We start from the raw sequence: 22,004 nt of genomic DNA on the forward strand, positions 1-22,004 counted from the left end.
GTATTATAAAAATAGAAAGTTCCAGTTGCTTTAGGATAAATGCTGAAAAACTATAGATTTCACTTGAAATATAGCCTCCCTAGTCAAAACTACTCACTTAATTAGCTAAATTGAGATTAACTGAGGTCAAATTTTGTACTTACAGGAAACATAATATAATAATACATATCACTGAACGCACTCTTCACGTGTTCTTTTTCAAATAAAGCATCCATTTAGGTTTAACCATGTTAAGAGTGGCGTTTTTCCCTTGTTAGTTTTCTATTTTTATGAATGAAGGCGGAGGTCAGTGTGCTTTCGTCATGTTCTCGACCAGGGGGGGGCGCAGCGATACGCAGAGAGAAAAGCCTGCGGTCTCTCGCGGTGCTCAGGGTCGTGCGCGTGTCACCGTCTCACAGCATAAAGGCGAGGTTCACAGCCCCAAAACTTGCGATACATGGCATGGAGGAGGCAGCGGGCAGCCGCAGTCCGACGTATGCTAAGTTAGGCGGAGGAGCTGCACAACACGGTCTGAACCCGAGCTGAATGAAGCGAGTCCTCCTCTAAGCTGTTCCGAGCGCCGTGCTTTTTTTTTTTTTTCCTCCTTCCCTTTTCCATTTCTAATTTCCTTCTCGGTGAAATCTGACACATCAGCGGCTCGCTCGAGTTTGTAGACTGGTAGATTTATGCTAATTGGCCCGCGTGCTTCGCGATCGCAGGCGGTATCAGGAGCGAACACACTCGGCTAAAAACTGTGGCGTTTTTAGATGCCTTCAAGTTTGTGAGCGAGAGGGACAACCCCTCTCCTCCACCTCCTCCTCCAAACCCCGTTTTTTTCACACGAGGGACAGACACACCGACATCACCGCCATCCTCTGCTGTATGAAACGGAGCAGTGTCGGGAAGGAAACAAAAAAAAGAAGTGGTCAAAGATTTGACGGGAATCATGGCAGCTACTTTATCAGCGGAGGAAGAGCAGGTAGGCCCAGAGAGTCCGTGTCTTTTCCACTTCTTCGTTTCTGGGTTATGTTGGCTAAAAATAAATAAATAAAAATCTTTCAGTCTCGAGACTCTACCTGGAGGCTTTTTTTTTTTTGCCCTGTGTACTGAGAGTGCGCAAATGGTGGCTGTGCTCCGAAACGGTCCTGAATGCAGAGCGGAAATATTGTATCGATTTCTGGCGCATTACTGCTCTCGTTGCATCACTGTCAGCGGCTGAGCTGATGGGCTGCAGCACAGGCCGAGCTTGTCTTTATCGCCCCCCCAGAAAATGGAAGGGAAGGGGGGGCATGTTTGTTTCGTGTGTCGTAGTTAAACACGGTGATATTGACGGGAAACTGCTTGGCCGCGAGAGTCGGAAACGCTGGCCGGTCTTTGACAAAATGTACACAGTAGAAACTTGGCTCAGCGTAAAGAGTCCTGCATGCTCATGCCGTGCCATCCGAGCACATTTTAACGCACATATCGCCGCACTTCCTAAGTTAAGGATGGAGGAATTTCTCTCAAATATTTGAGTACTTTGTTGTTTGCTTTAAGTAAAAATAGGCGTGCAAACTCTGTCTCCACACTCTTAAACACCAGCTTTAAGTCATCATATCGTTTTCGATATTATTGGCCTGTTTTTCTACTTCGAGGCTTGGAAGTAGTGAGAAGTGAGAGAATTCTGAGAAAACTATTCCAAGAACAGGAATTGGCCTATTGGCTCATTCTAGGCTTCAAGAACTCTGAGCCCGAAGAACGGAGCGTTTATTCTAGGAATGATGAGACTCTTGATTATTGGAGCAGAAGGATTTGCTTGATAAATCCCTTAGATGATGGACAAATAAGCAGCCAGCCTTTGTTTTTGTTTGTTTATTGAGGTAATGTCTGAACAGGTCCTCAAGTGTGAAGATTTACTTGTTTGCTCTTTTTTGACTTGTGATTTTTGAGTTGAATATTCCTGTGATTTCAAGTATTTAATCATATGAGGATGGAAATCCTTTACAGACCTAGCTATAAAACAAAGTGTAGTAGTAGAATTATGCATGGATGGTAGAGGTGGGCAGATCGAAATATCGATGCCGATGCTGGTATCGGTATCTTACATTGGGGAGTTCAGACCCTTTTTAGGGGTGCTCAGGCATCCCTAAAGAAAACTGCCCAGTGTTGTTGGTGCCATGATGATTCAGTCTCTCACAGAGGCGTTGCTGCTTCAGCAGTGTGGTTTGTCATTAATACTCTAGATAAGACTTGACTAAGAATATGCAGAGGTAATTTCATGACACTAATCAGTGATGCAGATTGAAAAACTAAATGGTGTCAAAAACTTTAGCTAATGTAGCCTAAATCACCAGAGATTATTCACTAATTTTAGCTTTTCGAGCCACTAGTCTGCTGGCAACTAGTGATATACCAGCAAAAGAGCTGATGTACTTTATTTGTGCACTTTTTAGTTTGTTAAAGATTTCTATTCCGGTTCTGCGCTTCATTGTTTGTCTACAGTACAGCTCCAGATCCAGGTGAGAGCAAGTCGAAAGGAAGTTTACGTCCAGTAGCAGCCTGTAGTTAGTCTGAATATTGTTATAAATGAGGATCAGTTTATGCCTTTTATTGGTTTGTAAGTTCTGCTTCACTGTTACAATTTAACTTTTGGATAACAGCACAAAGTTGAAGAGAACAGAAGCGAGCACAATGAAGACAGCATAGAGGAAAACAAATGGGCAAGAGTGGACTTGTAGTCAAGGTCAACAAAATTATAAAGGGAGTGTTGCTTCTGTTTTGCCCATATTCTTTGATAATGATTTTTTTTCTGACTCAGTGTCTAGGTGGGTTCTCTCCAAGTACTCTGGCTTCCTCCCACAGTGTAAACACATGCAGTCAGTGGGGTTATGTTAAGTGGTGATTCTAAACTGCTCATAGGTCTGAATGGTTGTCTGTCTTTTAGTCATGTGACAGTCTGGCAACTCGTCCAGGGTGTAGCCCACCATTCGCCCTATGGCAGCTGGGATAGACTCCAGCCTCCCCACAACCCTAATAAGTATAAGTGAAAGAGAATGGATGGATGGATAATTTTACATGCATTTAATGGAAGCTTTGTGTGCATACTTAAAAATGTCAGTAGACGCTCTAAAGAACATATTTATTGATATGTATAGCAGCATTTGACAGGATTCATTTAGCTCTAAACATGGCTTGAACAGGATCAGAAGTGGGGTTTTCCCAGTTTTATTTATACAGCACGAAATCACAGCAGTCACCTCAGGGTGCTTTATATTGTAAGGTAGACCTTACAACTGTCATGACTCCCTATGAGCAAGCACTTTGGTGACAGTGGGAAGGAAGAAAGCTCCAGCAGAACCAGGCTCAGAGAAGGGAGGCTATCTGCCGTGACCGGCTGGGGTGAGGGGAGGAAGATGGGACAAAACACATGCTGTGGAAGAGAGCCAGAGATTAATAACAAGTAATGATTCAATGGAGAGAGGTCTGTTAACACATAGTGTGGGAGAAAAGTGACTGAAGAAGAAATACTCAATGCATCATGGGAATCCCCCAGCAGCCTACACCTATTGCAGCATAACAAAGGGAGGATTCAGGGTCACCTGATCCAGCCCTAACTATATGCTCTAGCATACAGAAAGGATTTTCCACTTTCTGTATTGAAAAATGCTACTTTAAGTGCCTGATGATTTGGTTGACTTCCTCTATGTGGTTAAGACACTGAACCAGTGTCGTGCATGTTTCTTCTTTCTCCTCACAAACTGTTATTTAACTTTTTTTTTTTTTGAAAAGTTTGCTTAACATGAGTGAGCCTCTGCCTCAGATTTGATAACTAAAGTGCCCGCCCTAAAACTGGTGTATTATATTAAAATCTGTGATTATCCATTCTGAATTATTCTTATTATCAGTTGTTTTATTTTTTGGAAATGGATGTCTGACCCTTTTGGTGTTGACTGTTACATCTATTTTATTTATACCGGGTCGCACAATTAAACAGAATTTGACCCAAAGTCCTTTAGAGACGGGCACATTTACAGTCCAGGACTCCAAAGACCCAGTTTCAAAATGCATGGAAAGGTGTGTTGTGTTGGCTAATTATCATGGAAAGTGATCACAGTAAATCAATGAATTTGAACACATTTTAATGACCACTGAGTTTTTCAAATTAAATGTGACTCATCTCATAAATCATGACGCATTGCTCTCCCCTATACAGTTTGCCTAAATATGCAGTATAGAGCAGCACTAATGCATAGGCATTTTCAGCCCTACTTAATATACAAAGCAACTGTACAATATGCCCTACATGACAGTTGTGCAGTTCAGTATGTGTTTGTGATGTGCTATTCAGTATTGGCTGTTTCCAGGAAAAAATAGCATGTGTAAAAATGTAAATAGAAATGTAATTGAAAATAGCACCGAGATGAATGATCAGATAAACTGAGACTGGGGCCACGAAAGACTGTAAAGTCTGTGTACTGCGGGGGGAGGAAGGGAGGAATCTGGCGGAACATCTCAGAAATAATTAGGTTAGTTTGTAATATGATTGGGTATAAAAAGAACATCCCTGTGAGGCTTTTCAGTCAGAAGTAAAGATGGGAAGAGGCTCAGTGCTCTGCAAAAGACCGCATGGGCAACAGTTTGAGAAACATCCTAGTTAAAGTTTAGGCTTTTCATTATCTGTGGTACATGGTATCATTAACAGATTCAGAGAATCCAGAGAAATCCCTGCACACGAGGCCAAAACCCAATATTTATTGGCCCTGATTTTTCTTTTTTGGGCCCTGGGGCAGCTCTGCATTTAAAAACAAATGCTCTTCTGAGTTAAAAAAAAAAAAAAAAAATTTCTGCGTGGGCTATGGGAGAGTTACAAAAACCAGTACCAAAAACTGCATTCACAAATGTGAGTTAAAACACAATGTGAGAGATCCAGAAATGCTATCAGCTTCTCAGGATCCCGGCTCATAAAAGATGGACTGAGGTCAAAGTGAAAAACTGTCGTGGATGAATGAAAATTTGGAATTTTGATTTGGAAGTCATGGATGCTGCAATGCTGCTATCTGGATAATTTGTCAACATACAGCCTGCAATGACCGCTGACATGGGTAACTTGGATATCTGTGAAGGCGACATGAATGTAATAAACAGGTTTTTAAACATTTACTGCCACACAGGTTTTCCCTTCTTTCTGGGACTGCTTTGTCTACTCAAGAACTGTAATGCCATTCACATTCTGCACATATTGCAGCTGTACGGTTGAGTAGTAAGACTGGTTGCTAAAGTGGCCTGCCTGCAGTCCAGATATTTCATGCATCATGAAATGCAAAGACCAAAAACTGTCTTTGTAAGCACAGAGTTTAAATGATTTGCAAACGAATGCATTCCACATTTCTTTACATTTAAAGATTAGTAGTTGTTTTTTGGGGGGGGTTTAAATATAAAGTTAGCATAGCCATCTGTTCTCAGAAATCAGTGTTTGATCCTCTATGGTTGTCGTACAGTTTCTGGTATTTTTCCACCTCATTGATGTCACTGATGATTAGGGCTGTTCGATATAACGATATATATCGGATGACGATATAAAAACGTCTATCGTTTCCTATTATGCTATCGTTTGTTTCGTGGTGTCGCAAAATAAACTGTTTACGGCAATATTTTTTTTCATCGTTTTGATGGTCACTGTAGTGGCTATTTTAATTTCTTAATTTCTCTCTCTCTTATATTTAATATAACCACACTACGGACGGACGAGCGCATGACAACGTTGTGGTTAGCAACAACGACGGTAACACCATCGCGTGTCCGCTTGTTTATGTTCCACATAAACCTTTCACAATAAAGCTCAAGATCCTGTTGAGACTTTTCAAAATAAACTCAATCACGTGAAAGAGCAGATTATTTACGGATGAGAAGCAAAAGAGCCGCCAGGTGCTAAAAAAATAATCCTTAGACTCAAACGTTAGAACAGGCTTTTCTTCGCAGCACGCCGTGTAATAAATACAAAGAAAACGGCGGCCGTTACCACTTATGTCTAAAAATGTATAGTGTCATGCATCTGTTAAAATACTCGACTCCAGCTACATGACGCGCAGCTGGAAACACTTCCCGCAAGTCGAGCTGCCCGAGATTCACATAATTTACAGAAAATGTTACATTTTTGTGATTTATATCGTTATCGGGACGATAGAATTCTTGAGATTTTGGTCATATCGCACAGCCCTACTGATGATACTCGAGATAGTAGAGGACATTTCTCAATATAATTCAGTTAAAAAAAAAAAAAAAAAAAAAAAAGCACCACAGACTGCTGCCTCTAAAAATAAATTCAAGTTGAATCAACACCAGTCTAACTCATTCATGAAGATGGGGGTTTATGTACGGCTGTTGTATTAGATTATGTAAGATTTCATCAGCTTCTGGTTTAAACATTACCAGTTGAAGTTATCTCGCTGTTAAGCGTACCCAGTTATTTCAAAATCCGGCGTCAGCAGAGCAGTGCAGTTACTGTGGTGGAATAACAATGAGTTTGCAGAAGCTCGATTTCTCATATATACTACTACTCGGTGCCAGTCATGCTCGTGCTTTCTCTTTCCACCAACTCCTCATCATCTGGCCAGCAGAAAGCTCCTTATCTGCCTACTCCATTTCCTGTGTGAGCCAGGGCCCCTGCTAGGGTACCGGACGCCCTCATTACATCTACAGCCTGGTGGGGGTGTGGGGTGTGTGTATTGTGTGGTTTGGTTGCTCTCTTGGGAGTATACACTGGTGTAGTGGTACTTCATTCTAAAGGCAGCTGTTAAAAGTATTTCCACTAGACTCGGGGGGACTTTGAGTTACAGAGTGTGTGTGTGTGTGTGTGTGTGTGTGTGTGTTGAGTAGAGTCTACTCCCCGGAAGCAGCAGAGTGAGGGAAAGTGGGAATAGGGAGATAGTGACGTTATTGACTTCCTGTTTTGGTATTGACTCGTGCCAAATGGGACTCAGTGAAGTGAATCGAAGCCGCTTGGCAACAGCAGTCCTACATTTGTAAATAGATTAGCATGGCATCTGTAATCAAATAGACGCTGGAAAAACCATGTGAAGGGCAGCCATGAATCCCGTGGGGGAGGGGGGGATATGAAGAAATGCATCATCCTTGTTCCTAGGATCAAAGTGTAACCATGACACTGCACACACCCCTGCAGCACTGTTTTCGGTAATCCTTCCATAAAATATAAGCTGACACACTGATACAGTCACCATGGATCCTTCTCGGATTATGAATACAGTGGACTGATTGTTGTCAGTACTGAGACATTCAGGACCAGTTCTTATAACCAAGCATTGTGGTACATGTGAAAATTCTAGTTTGCACATTAATCAGGTGCTTCATTATGTACCATTTAACTGCTGGTTAATGAGAGTTTCTAATCAGCCATATGGCAGCAACTCGGTGCATTTTAGGCATGAAGAACTGATCAGTAAGAACCTGTTGCAGTTGAAAGTGAGCATCAGTATGCGGAAGAGAAGTGGGGGGAGATGCCGAGAATGGTCTGAAAATACTAAGCTGATGGGAAGGCAACAGTGACTCAATAACCACTTGTTACAACAAGAGGTGTGCAGAAGAGCATGTCTGAAGCCACAACATATTGAACGTTGGAGCAGATGGCTACAGTGGCAGGGGACCACGTGGGCGTCACAACTGTCAGTTAAGAAAGGGGAAACTGAGGCTAATTGGACAACAGAAGAAATTTGAGGTGAGGGTGAGTTGGCTTGTCTGATAACCACTTGTTACATCCACGGTGTGCAGAAGAGCATCTCTGAACCCACAACATGTTTAAACATTGGTGAACAAGTATCATCTACTTCAAAGTTTAACGATAAAAAATTGGAAAAATTTTGCATAAAGAATATGAAAACATGGAGCCATCTCCCTTGTATTAGGCTGGTTGTATAATAGTGTGAGGGATATTTTCCTGACACACTTTAGACCTCTTAATGGCAACTGAGCATCCGTTATACACCTTAAGTTACCTAGATTTTGTTGCTGACCATGTCCTTCCCCCATCTCTTGATGGCTGCTTTCAGCAGGATAACAGAGCATGTGACAAAACTTGGATCTTGAATGTGACACTGTACTCCGGTGACCTCCACAATCACCAGATCTCAATCCAATTGAGCACCTTCACATAATGGTTGCGCAGTCGAGAAATCTGCACCAACTTTCTGATGCCATTATATCAATATGGAGCAAATATTATTGTTTACTGTAAGCTTATTTTAAGTAAACATGCACAGAAAGAATTGACTTGTTTTACTTATAACATGATGCGTTGGGCCTCAGACCCTCATCAGACAAAGTTTATGCAAACAGTGCTTTGTTTTTCTGTCCAGTTAAAAGTTTTTGATCCTAGTTTACTAAATACTGTTTTTCTACTGATGACTGGACAGAACAAGACCTTTGCACATGGATCTTAACTCAGACACAAGGAAGATGTGATGGAGATGTTTTATTCACAAAAATGAATAGAAAGTAATCACAATAACTGATTGGCAACATTGTTGCTCAAAATAGTCACCCGGGAGTTACCTTGACATAAAAAGTATAGCAATATTGGATGGTAATTGCAGCTTACCATGACGTTGTTCCTTGGAGACAAATTGCAAGATTATTTAGTCATTATTGATGAACTACTTTTCCAACATGCATGCTAGTAGCACGGTGGGGAGTTGTGGCAGGAGCCCTTAGTCTTAGAACAACATGGGTTGAAGCAGCATAGAATAAAGGTTGTCAATGAATGTAGGGGAATGTACCGTAATAATAATCGAGTGGCATGACATTTGGATCACACAGAAAATAGGAGTGTAGAGGAGGATGTATGTTAATCAACTTCAATTGTCAAAGTGGAAATGCTGACTAAATGAATGCAATGCTGCAGCATTATAAAGGTGTGATAGTGATATCATGGTTCATTACTGTCTTGAATCTGTTAACTCCTGACTGCTGCTGATTATAGCCCATTTCTCCCTATAGCAGCCATCTTCCTGTAGTGATTTCCTGTAGCAGTGACCCCTTTAGGGTGGGGTGTTGTAACATGTTTGTACAAGTGGATCTTTGCTTTTAGCGCTAATAATCAATCACAACTTCATCTGTTAACTCCCAACACAGCAGGTCGCAACCACAGCAAATCTGATCAATTAGTTATTGTCTGTCATCGTCCGCCACAACCAGCGAACAACACTCACAACAAAAACAGGATTATGTAACATCAGGCCAGAAAATGTTTCTCTCTGCAGTCAGGATGACTTGTGACCAGATACAAACTCATTCTGTGCTCACAGAAACCCCTCTGGCTATGGGAGGACACATAAGCTGGAATCAAGTGGTGTGTGGGTTTTTTTTTTTTTTTTTTTTTTTTTTTTTTTTTGTAATAATTGAACTTCAAGGAAAAAAGAAAATCTCCAGTTATTTCAGAAGTGGGGCAAGTCAGACAAATATTTATGCATCCTCCAGGAATTGAATAAGTCACTCCTCCGCAGTGAGTCTTCCACAGCAATCCGGTGCGCTATCATGAAAACAAACTGGTTCATCCTCAAATTCCACTCTTGGCGGATATGGCCCCTAGTACAGAAAAGCCAAACAAGACTGGCTTCTACGGGAACACAGGGTCACCACCTGGAGTTGGCAGGCTGTCCTTAAAAGGCTAAGAGCAGCTGTCAGACCGCTGAAGTTTTTGGAAACCTGAGTGTACCTGAAGGTAATCTGACAGGAAGTTGTCTTTGGCCAACAAAAGAGCGCAAACGCTTAGCATTGCAGCAACAACAAAGAGCACAAGGGCCATATTAAATACCTGTTGTACTTTTAGATTTGTAGACTAGAATTTTGTAATATTAGGAAATGGCTGTACTCGGAGCCAAAGGAAAGAAAACATCCAACGTTGAATGTCATGAAATGTGCTGGAGAGGTGGAGACCAGAGGAAGAAGCCAATAAATGTTATAAATCTGGATCATTTTCTTTAAACTTGCAACAAATGCGTTTGCTTTGACTGAGCACTACGCCCGTCAAGCCCACTTGCGCATCACGAGTATGCTAGATTGTATTTTTTCTTGTTCTCGCTGAGTAGATTTAAGGCAGTTTTCCCTGCAAATATTTCCAGTATATTTTAATGAAGGAGGTATATCTAACAAAACAAACTAGTCCAAAGTCCACTGCTTGTGTATCGCACAGATCTGTGAAGGGCGCTGGGTAAACTGGGCCCAGCTCCGTGGTCCAAAACAGGACCTTTTTGGTTTCGCTTGTTTTTCTGGTTGTTGGACCAATAATGGACAGATTTTTGTTGTTGTTTTGTTTGTTTGTTTTCCATCTCTCTAAACGCTAGACCCGGTTGTTTGGAATCTGGCACTGGATTCACAAGAGAAATCTGCAGACACGGTCGTCACTTTTCCATGGCAGGAATTCCAGGCAGGCATGTGGCGGGGCAAACATTTAAGGAATGGACCCTTAATGGCCCCTTTTTGTTTGCATCTCTGTGCGGGATACATTAATGAGTTTGCAGTAATTTTTCGTCAGCAGCTTTTCCTCAGCTGCTCAGAAGAAAATCCCGTGAAGTACATACATTCAAGTATTGCAGCAGGTTTATCTTAATGGCTCATTCAAGGATTTTTATTTTCCTTGCTGTTCTCTGTTGGCCATTCCCACATTTTATGATACATTGTATCTTCTCTACTTCTCTACAGTGAAAACCTCATACCCTCCCCCGCTTCCCTTCCACATTTTCTTTTTTCTTTTTTTTTTCTTTTTTTCTCCCATGAGAATCGGATGTCAACAGGCCTCAGCCCTGTCAGGTGCAATCATCCCTCATCCCTTGCATGCTAAGGGCTCTTGAACAGAGCAGAAGCTGCAGGCCCTCCTGCTTTTGAAAGCACCGGCTCTGGCGAGGGGAGACAGTGGCATCCTGTCTTCAGGCTCGGCGCTCATCAGGGATCGTTCTGTATTCCTGAAGAGCCGCGGATTCCCTGAACTTGACTTCCTGTCTCCCGAGCGTGCCCCACTGCTGCCGTGCCTGAGCAGAGAAGCGGAACCCTGTGTTTTCTGAAAGCGTGAGCTTTCATTGCCTCCTCCTGTCGCCTTTTTGAAGGATTCACTTGGTGCTGACTCGCTAACGCAGAGAGTGGGAGGTGGGGGGGTGCTGAGGGAGTGTATATAATAAGAGGGGAGAGGCAGGAAGCCCCTGAATGACTGCAGGCTAAATGCAGAAGTTACTTCCAAGATGAGTTGAAGGCCTCGAAGTTAAACACATTTTTCTAAATTACAAGTGCAGCATGAAGCCAGCAAGACATTAAAGGTATCACAATGCTGAAAGCACACAATTTAAAAGGGAGAGAACTTTGTTACTTAAGGAAGTTATAAAAACATATTTATAGGTATCACATGTGACTATCCCACAGAGGAGTGCCGTGAGTTTGCAGTTCCCTTCAGCTGTGCAGAGCTTTATGGAGTTGGAGCATGCAGCGTTCGCATTTTGGCTCATTTTCATCACTCATGGTGTCATTTTTGGCTGCAGCAGTTTTCAGCTGGTTGTACCTGCTCAGCACCATGTGGCACATAGACAAAGTTAACAAAAGGCTAATGAAAATATGGAGCGTTTGGGAGCTAAAGAGCCAGATGTTTCCCTTACTGTTAGCGGAGACCACAAAAGGAGCAAATATTGGGCATTAATGCCAGATAACCCCCAGTAATCATAACATCAGTTGTTGTTTTCACGCTTCTTGCCATTCTGTTTCGGTCCATTAGAGGTTCTTTCCTGTACTTGCAGCCAGATTTCCTAAGAAACCAATTATCATCTTCACCTCAGATGCAGAGTTTGATGGCCAATTAATCATCTTCTCTTGAAAGAATAATGCTGACACGCAGTTCCATTTCTTTGAAGAAGGCAAACGCACCTTTCAGTTCGAGCAAGCTCAGGACACACGGCTTTTTGGGGGGTTTTTGTTTTGTTTTGTTTTTTTTAAAGCTGGTGCTCCACAGCCAGACAAGTAACTTCACTGCCAAGTACTATTAAAAGTCTGTGCAGCCTTGTCATTAAAGAAGCTTCATGTCATAAACACCAGTTTGCAGGATTCGGTTATCTTCCCCCGCTCATGCTTCAGGCTGCGAGTTTTATTTCGAGCAACAAATGTCTCCCCGTAATGTACATGTGTCCATTTGCATGTGTCACTCCACCTTTGTGTTCATTTTGGTGTAAATGTTTACTGCATCTTCTTTCTGCTTGTCGCTACATTCTTTACTTCATTCTCAAGGATATACAGCAGCATGTCCCCCACTGCAGCAGGCCATAACATTGCATCAAATAATCTCTGGGGCCGTAGATAGCATTTCCTTTGAGGATGTATCAAGTTCAAACCCCCAGTTTCACTTCCTTCCTGCTTGACCCTCAGATTTTGGGACAGCAGAGTTTTCTGACAACATCTGTGTGTGTTTCAGGCTACCAGGCAGTTTCTGGAGGAAATCAACAAGTGGACCAGTCAGCATGGAGTGTCTCCGCTGTCCAGGGAATTGGCCGTCAAGTTCCTCATGGCTCGCAAGTTTGACGTCCTCCGAGCCATCGAGCTGTTCCACAGTTACAGGGTAAGGGCGTCGGGAGACGATGATGCTGCTGCAGCACTCTGGAACAAATGTTCAAGGTCAACAGCTCAGCGACCTAAAACCGCAGTTTTCCATCCTAGCGGGGCTTTTTTTTTTTTTTTTTTTCCCACGCTAACATGAAATGATTTATGTGAGCTTTTAATCAAGCTTCCACAACACCAGGGAAAATCTGCCATGTGCTAATATTACAATGATCATGCAAATGTGGAAGTATGCATATGATCTTTACATTTCTATTCTGCTTTCTAATTTTCCCAGAATACAAATGGAAATTGTGTGGGGTTTTTTTTTTTTTTTTCCCAACATTACAGAATTGGAATACAGTTTCATCGCCACAGAGCTATTGTTTAAAGTCTGTAACAGAAAGTGTCCCAGTGGAACACTTTTTTTTTTTTTTTTAAACTTAAATAATAAATAAAATAATAATGCTGACATAAGAATACAATGAAAAACTCACATCAGTCATTATCAGCCCTTTCCTCTGTCCTCACTCTGCTGCTGTGGATTCACCACCTTCAGTTAAAGAGGGGAGTCTACTGTAATTTCAGCCTACAGCTAAGTTTACAAGTCCCCATTAAATCTGAGGATACACTGAATATGAAGCTGGAAGTTTTTTTTTTTTTTTTTTTTTTTTTTTTTTTTTTTTTTGTTTGGTTTTTTTAGTACATAGTGTTTAAACAGGTCCTACATGCAATTCAGAACAGTTCAGTATCAACAGTGCTACGGTTGTGTAAAACATACCTGCCATGTATGTTTAAGCTTGTTAAACGGGTGCATTGATACAAGGCTGTTCTTGGCTTTGTCCTGGCAGGGTTTTGATTTCATTTACATAACCAAGCCCGGACGTCAAGTCTAGAACAATGTTATCTTTCATTTCACCTGGGTTTGCTGTGTCTCACACACATGGGAGTGGCTAGAGCTCAAAACACCTAAACTCAGTAGATAACATTCAGTATAAGTGGGGTTTTTTTTTTCCCTTTTTCTCTCCCTCCCAGCAATATTAAAAACAAAAAAAAAAAAACTTCCCCAGATCTCACCTGAAATTTTATAAATACATTTGAGATTCAGGTTTAGAACAAAATAGTTTTGAATTTAAGAGAAACTGAAAACACTGGGCAAACTAAACACAATTTAAGTGGTTGGCAAGTTAATTCTCACTTTGACTACTCAAAAATCTCAAAGTGAGGGTATATTTAAAAAAAATAAAGAAAAAATCCTGAAACTAATTTATCCCACATTTGAAAAGGGGGGGGGGGGGGAACACACATCCTTATGGTATAATGGTGAGATCAGCCAAAAGCAGAGATTAGATTAGTGTTGTCACTGTGGGCTGTGCAGATGGGTGCTGTTTTTATAAGGCTGCTCCTCTGCTTTGCTTAAGGTCATGAGCAGGTGAAAGAACACCTTAGTGACAGTGATGTCATATGTGACGCTGCGCCTCCGTCAGCCAGGGTCAACTGCAACCAAACAAGCCCCCTGCGTTAGGTTTAGCTCCTTTAAAGGAGGGAAAAAAATTGAAGCCCTGACTCATCTCAAGCTTATTGCAGTTGTTTTGGTGAAAAGATGGTTTCCAGTTATTAGCTGCTCTAAATTTAGATTTCTAACTGAGAGCAGCAGACTGTTATGAATCTGTAACACGTTGCTTCTGACGTATAACTACAGTTTACTGACTTGTTCCAAATAACATGTGCACTTAGTGCTATATTCTGGGTTTCTGTGTAGTTTTTATCAAATCTGCCGCAGTTAACAAGCGTCCTTCTCAGTCTATCAGCTGATCTGTCTGTGAACTCAAATGAAAACCCAAGATGAAATAAACAGGTTGACAAGTGTGGGGTGTCTTCACCGTGCCCAGAAATGGCAGCACAAGGCCCCTTTTCATTGAGCATATTTCCTAAGAGGCTGTTGCCAAGCAAGAGATCGCCTGAGCAGATGCATCAGAAACCTCGGGGCCTGACACATACACCAACTCACGCATTTATTTTATTTTTTAATTTTTTTTTAAATTTTACATCGGGGGATATTTCGAGAAGCGGTATTCAGGCTTTTCAAGCTTTCCAGAAAGCTTGTTGCGAATCAAAATAGGGGCTGGTTTGGTCAGCTGAGGTTATGAAGTCTGTCTAAAGGAGGAACATGAAGTTTCACATGTTGGGCGTACATGCTAAACCATGTTAACACAAAAATAGTGCTGGATGTAACTACTTTGTGTTAGAGGTCAAGTGAAATAGATGGCACGTGACTTTTTTAAAGTTTACTTTGTGGGGGTGGGGTGGGGGTGATCTTGTCTCTTGTATTTTGGAGCCTTTTTGAAGCATAAAAGGCAAATGACAGCTATTCATGTCAAATAGACATGGCTGATCTTCTCCTTTTTTGCTTCCTGTTTGCTTGTTGTGCTCTTAGCCACCTCCCTGGGGAGAAATGCAGTGAAAAAAGTTTAAAACATACTGTATATCTGTAGCATGCTGGCTGTATAATCTTCTGGTGCGGGTATATCGAGAGATCACCAGAGAGTGAGGCAAAATGAGAAAAGGATTAGGTGAGTGAGAATGTGAGGGCAAAGATGTCCGTTGACTACGTGTCACAGAAAGGACAGCTGGTGAAATTGCTATCAAGCCAGAAACTGATAAAGGTGAAACCTTCAGGGCTTCAGGTCCTACTGCAGGTCTTATCATTTACTTAATGATCTGAAAATGGCATCTGGAGAATGGCATAACCAGGACCTCCCCCTCTTAGCCAGTAATAACTACCAGTGGTTTTGTTTTGGGGTTGTTGTTTTTTTTTTTTACCCTCTAAATGTCAATACTACTCCAAATATGAACATGCAGAATGGCATTTATCAAATCGACAAACAAAAAGTTGCCAGGCAAGTTTCACACAAATTCTAACTTCTCCATGATTGTTGGCACCGTCCTTTTCTTGTAAAGTCATTTCAGTCATCAAGGTAGCTTTCACCAGTGAGTAGCTGGCTCGCTCATGACCGCCTTCGGTGTGACTTTAAGAAGGATTAGTCTCCCCTGCCACGCTGCAGCTCATTTAACACAGCTTAATGCTGCGTCAGCACCAGGACGAGGCTGGGGACAAGTCATTCGTTAGGAGAATGGGGGAAGGGAGGGGGCTTGGAGGGAAAGTTTCCAGTGCGCTGTTTGTTTGGAGGGTTAGAGAAATGAGAGGTCGGCTTTAAGTGTTGCCATAAAATGAAGAATCTAACCTGGTTTAGTGCCGCGAATGTGGCACATGATAAACCTCAAGGATCGATTTGCCACTTGTTCATTTCCCATTTTGCATTGAGATGCTACTGTGAGATTTTAAAACGTACAAAAACATGTTTTTCCCTGTGATGATGTTAAATAATAAACAAGAAATGCATTGCAGCATGCAGGTTATGAGCAGGGGGTTAAATATGGGGACACGACATACTTTTTGCTGTCAGGGCTGCTATCTATAAACTTTAATAGTTGTGGGTCATAGAAAATGTAGCATCTTGCAAGTATCCGCTTAAAAAAAAAAAAAAAAAAAAAAATTTCGCCTCGCAGATCACCCTGTGTTTACGGTCTGAGGCCACAGATTGTTATATGACCGAGTGCAAAATTGGTACGATATTCTCTTAAAGAAACATGCGTATCGATTTTTACTAAAAGCTATTTAACCACAAGTAGACCAACTTCAGATAAGCTAGCCAAGTGTTACATTAAGGAGGCTGGTGAGCATCAGTTTTGTCAAGACATGTGACGGGATTCATTCAGAATATCAGAGCATCTCAGATTACTCCACTTCCTTGATAAAACATGAAAAAATCGTGAAACCACAGAGAAGGCTCTCGTCCACACAGTCCTCATTGAAAAACCCTAACATTACGACTAACAGCTAGCCGAACAGCCAATTACTGCTAAAGAGACACAGTGAAAATAGACAGTATATACTTGGTTTTTTAACATAAAACTCATTGTCTTAGCCAGGAACAGAACAAAAGTGATCCCCCTTAGGCTGATTTTTAGTTTTAGTGTCATCATTTTCTTAATTCCGCCACTAGTTGGCTAACATTAGTTTATGTTAGCTAAGTCTATTAGACCCAACCAACCACATGACGTCACATTCCGTACTGACAGAAGATGGCGCTAAACATGTTTTTGAGACTTTACGCACTTATTTCTTAAATCCAGCTTTACAGTGTTGCTTCTATGTCAGTTTTTGAGAGCAAGGCTCGATGGTGCATATTAGCCATGTGTAGTGTTTCATGTCCCTTTTTAAATTATTGGAGCAGCTGTTACTTTATTTTGTAAGGACAAAGTCAGAAAGAAACATTGGCAGCTATAGTTATTGTATGTGGACGTGCGAGTATACTAGTATACTATACTGCCAGTTTTAAACGGGACTTCGCTTCACTTTAACTATTATAATTAATTTTATCAAGCTGTCCTAAAAAGCCTTCATTTGATCCAAAGTGCTGTAGTGGGAGTACTGACAGGGAGCAGAGACAGCATAATTCTCCCATATTGGCTTTTCTTCAATGGCGCATTGAAATTAAAAAAACAAAACAAACCTTCTCACATGCAAGGTTTTGAATAATCAGGCTCCATCTTATCTTAAAGACATAGCACCATATCACCCCAATAGAGCACTTCATTCTCACACTGCAGGCTTACTTGTGGTCCCTGGAATATTTAAAAGTAGACAGGGATGCAGAGCCTTCAGATTTCAGACCCATTTGGGGAAGAGACTCTCTCTACTTTTAAGATTGGGCTTTAAAACTTTCCCTTTTGATAAATTATATAGTTGGAGCTGGATAAGTCATGGCAGATGGCCGCCCCTCCCTGAGTCTGGCTCTGTTGGAGGTTTCTTCTGTTAAAAGGGAGTTTTTCCTTCCCACTGTTGCCAAGTGCTTGCTCATAGAGGTTTGTCTGATTGTTGGGATTTTCTCTGTATAATTAGTGTTTACCTTAAAGTATAAAGCCCATGAAGCAACTGTTTTTGTTGGTGCTATATAAATAATTATAAATAAATCTTCAATCATCTTTAGAGTGGCAAGTAAGCACTTCAGGAAAGCTGTACGGTTTAACCAAGAATGCTTTTTGTGGAAAGGGAGTGTTCTAATATGTAACTCTACAGTTTCCTTCTGACGTATTTCATGGAGTAATGGCAGTCTAGTGAAGTCTGAATCTGTACATCCGTTACCATTAAGACCCGAGTGCTTACAGTCTTAAAAGGAATAAAAGGGTTGCAGAGAAATCGGTGTGCTGCAGCAGTTCCCGTCAACTTGTAGAAAAGCTTCATTTAAAACTAAAGGAGGCTTTTTAATTTGGCCAGTTTCAAGAGCGGGAACTCAAAGTATCTCTAGTTTAACATTGTTCACAATAAGTCTGTAAGATCAACTAGAATTGAAATGACACGCCCAAGCTGAAGTTTAAGACTTTCCACAGAAAGTGGAAGGGGGAGAGGAATCCTCCCGGCAGGAAAGCCAGGCAGGTGATTCACTATTGTTCAGAAAGGAATTCACCTCAAAGTGACGGCCTGTTGGAGCTGCCCCACAGCTTGCCTTCACCTGCTGTGATCTGTTTTCTTCAGGAAACGCGTCTTAAAGAAGGAATTGTCAGACTTCAGCCTCAGGAGGAGCCTCTGCGGTCCGAGCTGCTCAGTGGAAAGTTCACTGTGTTGGTAAGTGCCTTCCTGAAATATCCTCCACATTTTTAGATTAATTCAAGGTGTAACGTGCCCACGTGGAAATGTTGTTTATTAATATTGTGCATGTATATGTTTAGTCAATTTCTATAACGTACCTCATCCCAGTGATTCCAGTGACGTTTAGTGTGTATGTGTGTGTCTTTTCATCAGGTTTCTAATGCTGCTGCGTTAACAACAATAACAATGACTTTACTTCATTCCTTAGATTGAACGTTCAAAAGCTAAGCCCTCATCCTGATGCGCTTTTTGGGGTGCGGGCTGTTTGTTGATGTTCCAAGTGCGTTTCCTGTGCGAGATAAATTTGGCCTTTCGTCAGCCATATTGTGACCGTTAAAGATGCCGACTTCCACCGCACACACATGCAATCACACGCGCGCGCGCACACATTCCCATTTCCCCGCATTTCCCTTTTTTCCTTCCCCGCTGACGTGCCACAGTGGCATTGATGCTGCACATCCTCTCGCCTGACGTCGGAGTTCTCCAGCCTCGGCAGCGGGCTTCACATCCTGTCTGGTGTATTTTTAGCCCTCGTGCCAGAGAATACAGGCTTATTTACTTACAAAGGAGCTTTTTCCGGAGGATCTCTGGTCACCAGCTCCACTCGAGTGAAGAGCCTCGGTTTTTCGGACACCCCCATTCACAGCACAGTTCAGCTTTGGCTCAGAAAATGCATTCTGTCTCTACCCCAGGACGAAAATGAAGAGATCCAAGACCTGCGGCATCAGTAATGACAACAATTGTTCATTCTGTTGAACTGTTGACAGCCCTTTCTCTGAGCTGGCAACCTGCCAGCAGCCAGCATGTGAACCTAAGTGCCCCCCCGTGGTCATTTTTCTTTTTCCATTCTTCATTTTTGCACTTCTGTTTGGGTGTTGTTGTCACACTTAGCTCTAGTAAACTCCTTCAGAAACCACACAGTTTCTAAGAATGGCATCATAATTCATGCATTTGAGAAACTTGAATGCTAGATATAAAGATGGCTAGAAAAAGGCTGGTATTTCTATGTGTGCATGTCCATCTTGCTTATTTTCCGCCGCCTTGCTTATAACTCCACAATAAACAATACAGAATGAACCCAGTACTAATAAACAATCCTCAATTCAGTACGGGGGGCAGCAGTTGCCTGGAAAATTGCGACAAACGGCTTTTGCTCTGCTGAATGATAACCTGCCAGTATTGTGTGCTTGTGTATTTTCAGAGTGTACGAGACCCTTCAGGGGCCTCCATCGCCTTGTACACAGCCAAACTGCATCACCCCAACAAGACGGGCAACCATGTTGTGCTTCAGGCCCTCTTCTACCTCCTGGATCGGGCTGTGGAAAGGTGAGGAACGTGGTTTTCAGTGAATGAAGCTGCAACAAAGCGGTCACATTTTGTTTTGAATTTTTGGTGAGAGTGTGTCTGGTAAAGTACTGGGCATTTGTTTTTCCTTGAAATACTGCATAGTCTGGCATTGTAGCCTTTAAACATCTTACCAAACACATCACTCGCTTTATTTCAGTGAAAGTTTCTTTTCTTTGAAGGAATCCTATGAATCAAATTTTGTACATGAAAAGACAGTCTTACTGGAACTTAAGTTTAAGTCTTTAAAATTCCCCAAAATGACATTTATCCATGTGGGGAATAAATTCCTCTTGACAGCACAGGGTAGTAGTTAAATGACCTAATTAAGATATCAAAAACCCGATTTTTCCTTTTTGTTTTTGTGTCACAGCTTCGAGACTCAGAGGAATGGCTTAGTGTTCATCTATGACATGGCAGGCTCCAACTACACAAACTTTGAGCTGGACCTCAGCAAGAAGATTCTCAACTTGCTCAAGGTTTGGGATTTCAGTGCAGTATAGTGAATAGGTGCTGTAAACATTAAGTTTCTCCAAAAATGAGATGCACATGCTCGGATTATTCACAGGACCAGGTGTAAACACTACTGTCATTGATCTAAAGGAGCTGAAAGTCTTCATTCCTTTCCAGGGCTAGAGTAACGGCTAACTGCACATTTATTTCCATCTTAGAAAGTAGTAATCTGATTTATTTATAAATGTTTTGTCTTCCAGGATTTAAGTAAATGTCCAAAAAAGCAAATGAGTGGCTCACTGTGTGAGTTGATAGCCTTTAAAGTATTACTTAATCCATATGCAGTGGCAGTGGTACTTATTTTTGCAGTTGCCTGCATTTAAGTGAGTTATACTGCTACATGTTTAAAGTGTGTCCACTGGAGTCAATAACGCAGACTATTATGTGGTCACCTCAGCAGCAGCGGGATGTATTCTGTGCCCACATATTGATCTCTCTGGAGCAGCTGTCGTCCTCAGTCACATACTGTACACATACTGTGTACTTAATACCTCGATGCACAAGTACCATAAGATAAACTTGGCACCATCTCCTGTGTTTACACTCTAAACACAAGAGATGTTGCCCCTTAATTTACAATATTTTAATAAATATAATAAGCATAAAGTTTAAAATGTGAGTTCTAAACAAAGAATTTGGTTTACTGTAATTTACTGTCTTTGTCCACCAGGGGGCGTTCCCTGCCAGGCTGAAGAAGGTGCTGATCGTAGGGGCCCCGGTGTGGTTTCGAGTGCCCTACAATCTGCTCAGCCTGCTTCTCAAGGAGAAACTGAGGGAGAGGGTAAATGTTTTGATTACTTCTCAAAGTAGCTCTTCAGCTTCATTTTTTTTTTTTAAATAATTTATTAAGAAAGGGAAGGGCAAAAACTTCTTTTTTTTTTTTTCTTTTTTTTTTCTCCTCAAATGGCAGGCAGTGAGTGATTCAGTGTACCAACTGAGCATGTGATTATGAGATTCTTTAACTGCTTCTCCTGCTGGCTCATACATGCCTGAGATGTTGAATCACTGGAGTCAGGATACCTCCTACATTATTACCAGTCATTATTTTATTAGCATTGATTTCTTAAGAGCCACTGTGCACAGGATTGATTTATTTATTCATTTATTTATTTATTTATTTTTATGCCAAGAGTAGGAGAAAAACTGATATTTAAGATAAAGCAGGCTTAAAACAAATGGTATCCTGTTGCATTTCGTTTTTTTATTGGTTCCATATCATGAAGTCAGTTTTACATAGGCAGGTTCCTGAGTGAGATGACACAAGTATTTGCATGCCAGCTGTAGAAAGACTGCAGCATTTTCGCATTTATGTAAACTGCACAAAACCCTACATGAGATCCAGTTATTGTAGACTGCTTTCAAGATACTGTAGTGCTAACAGGACAAACTCACGGGCAGAGGGACTTTGACCTTTTATGCCGTTTTCTTTGGGGGTAAAAACAAATCCATCTCAGTCCACGTTTTTTCTAACTCCAGGTTCAGATGGTAAAAATGGCCGAGCTGCGCCAGCACCTCCCCAGAGACTGTCTCCCTCAGCACCTTGGTGGCCTGCTGCCTCTGGACGCGTACAGCTGGAACCAGCAGCTACTGGCGGGCCAGAATGGCAGAATAGACCCTGTGGATGAATTGGTGGGCATCCCCTTTGAAGATGCCTCCATTCACGTCCCCGGACCAGAGTCCATGCGCCCGCAGGAGCTGCTGACGCACCTCGGCAGGCTACAGCGCTCGGGCATCCATCAGGAGTATGAGGAGCTACGCAAAGAAGCACCACCCGGAACCTTCCACTGTGCACAGTGAGTTTAGAGCAGCAGGTGCACATTCAGTGCTCACTTTAAAATCTGATTTTGTCTGGCTGAGCAGAGCTGCCAGAAAGATTAGTTTATTAATACCTGTA

The 22,004-nt window shown here is 41.8% G+C and overlaps 1 protein-coding gene across 1 annotated transcript in view; it reads left to right on the forward strand.

Moving 5' to 3' along the window:
• Positions 1–357: 357 nt before the first annotated feature.
• The window catches only part of ptpn9a (protein tyrosine phosphatase non-receptor type 9a), a 28,693-nt gene continuing 7,046 nt past the window's right edge, over positions 358–22,004 (forward strand). The window contains exons 1-7 of the mRNA XM_031752829.2: positions 358–958; positions 12,419–12,562; positions 18,140–18,229; positions 19,455–19,579; positions 19,971–20,076; positions 20,781–20,891; positions 21,587–21,903. Of these exons, the coding sequence (XP_031608689.1) occupies positions 926–958; positions 12,419–12,562; positions 18,140–18,229; positions 19,455–19,579; positions 19,971–20,076; positions 20,781–20,891; positions 21,587–21,903 (926 nt within the window). The 5' untranslated portion in view covers positions 358–925. The remainder of the gene's footprint in view (positions 959–12,418; positions 12,563–18,139; positions 18,230–19,454; positions 19,580–19,970; positions 20,077–20,780; positions 20,892–21,586; positions 21,904–22,004) is intronic.

This window comes from Oreochromis aureus, linkage group 7 (genome assembly GCF_013358895.1).
Source record: "Oreochromis aureus strain Israel breed Guangdong linkage group 7, ZZ_aureus, whole genome shotgun sequence".
NCBI lineage: Eukaryota > Metazoa > Chordata > Actinopteri > Cichliformes > Cichlidae > Oreochromis > Oreochromis aureus.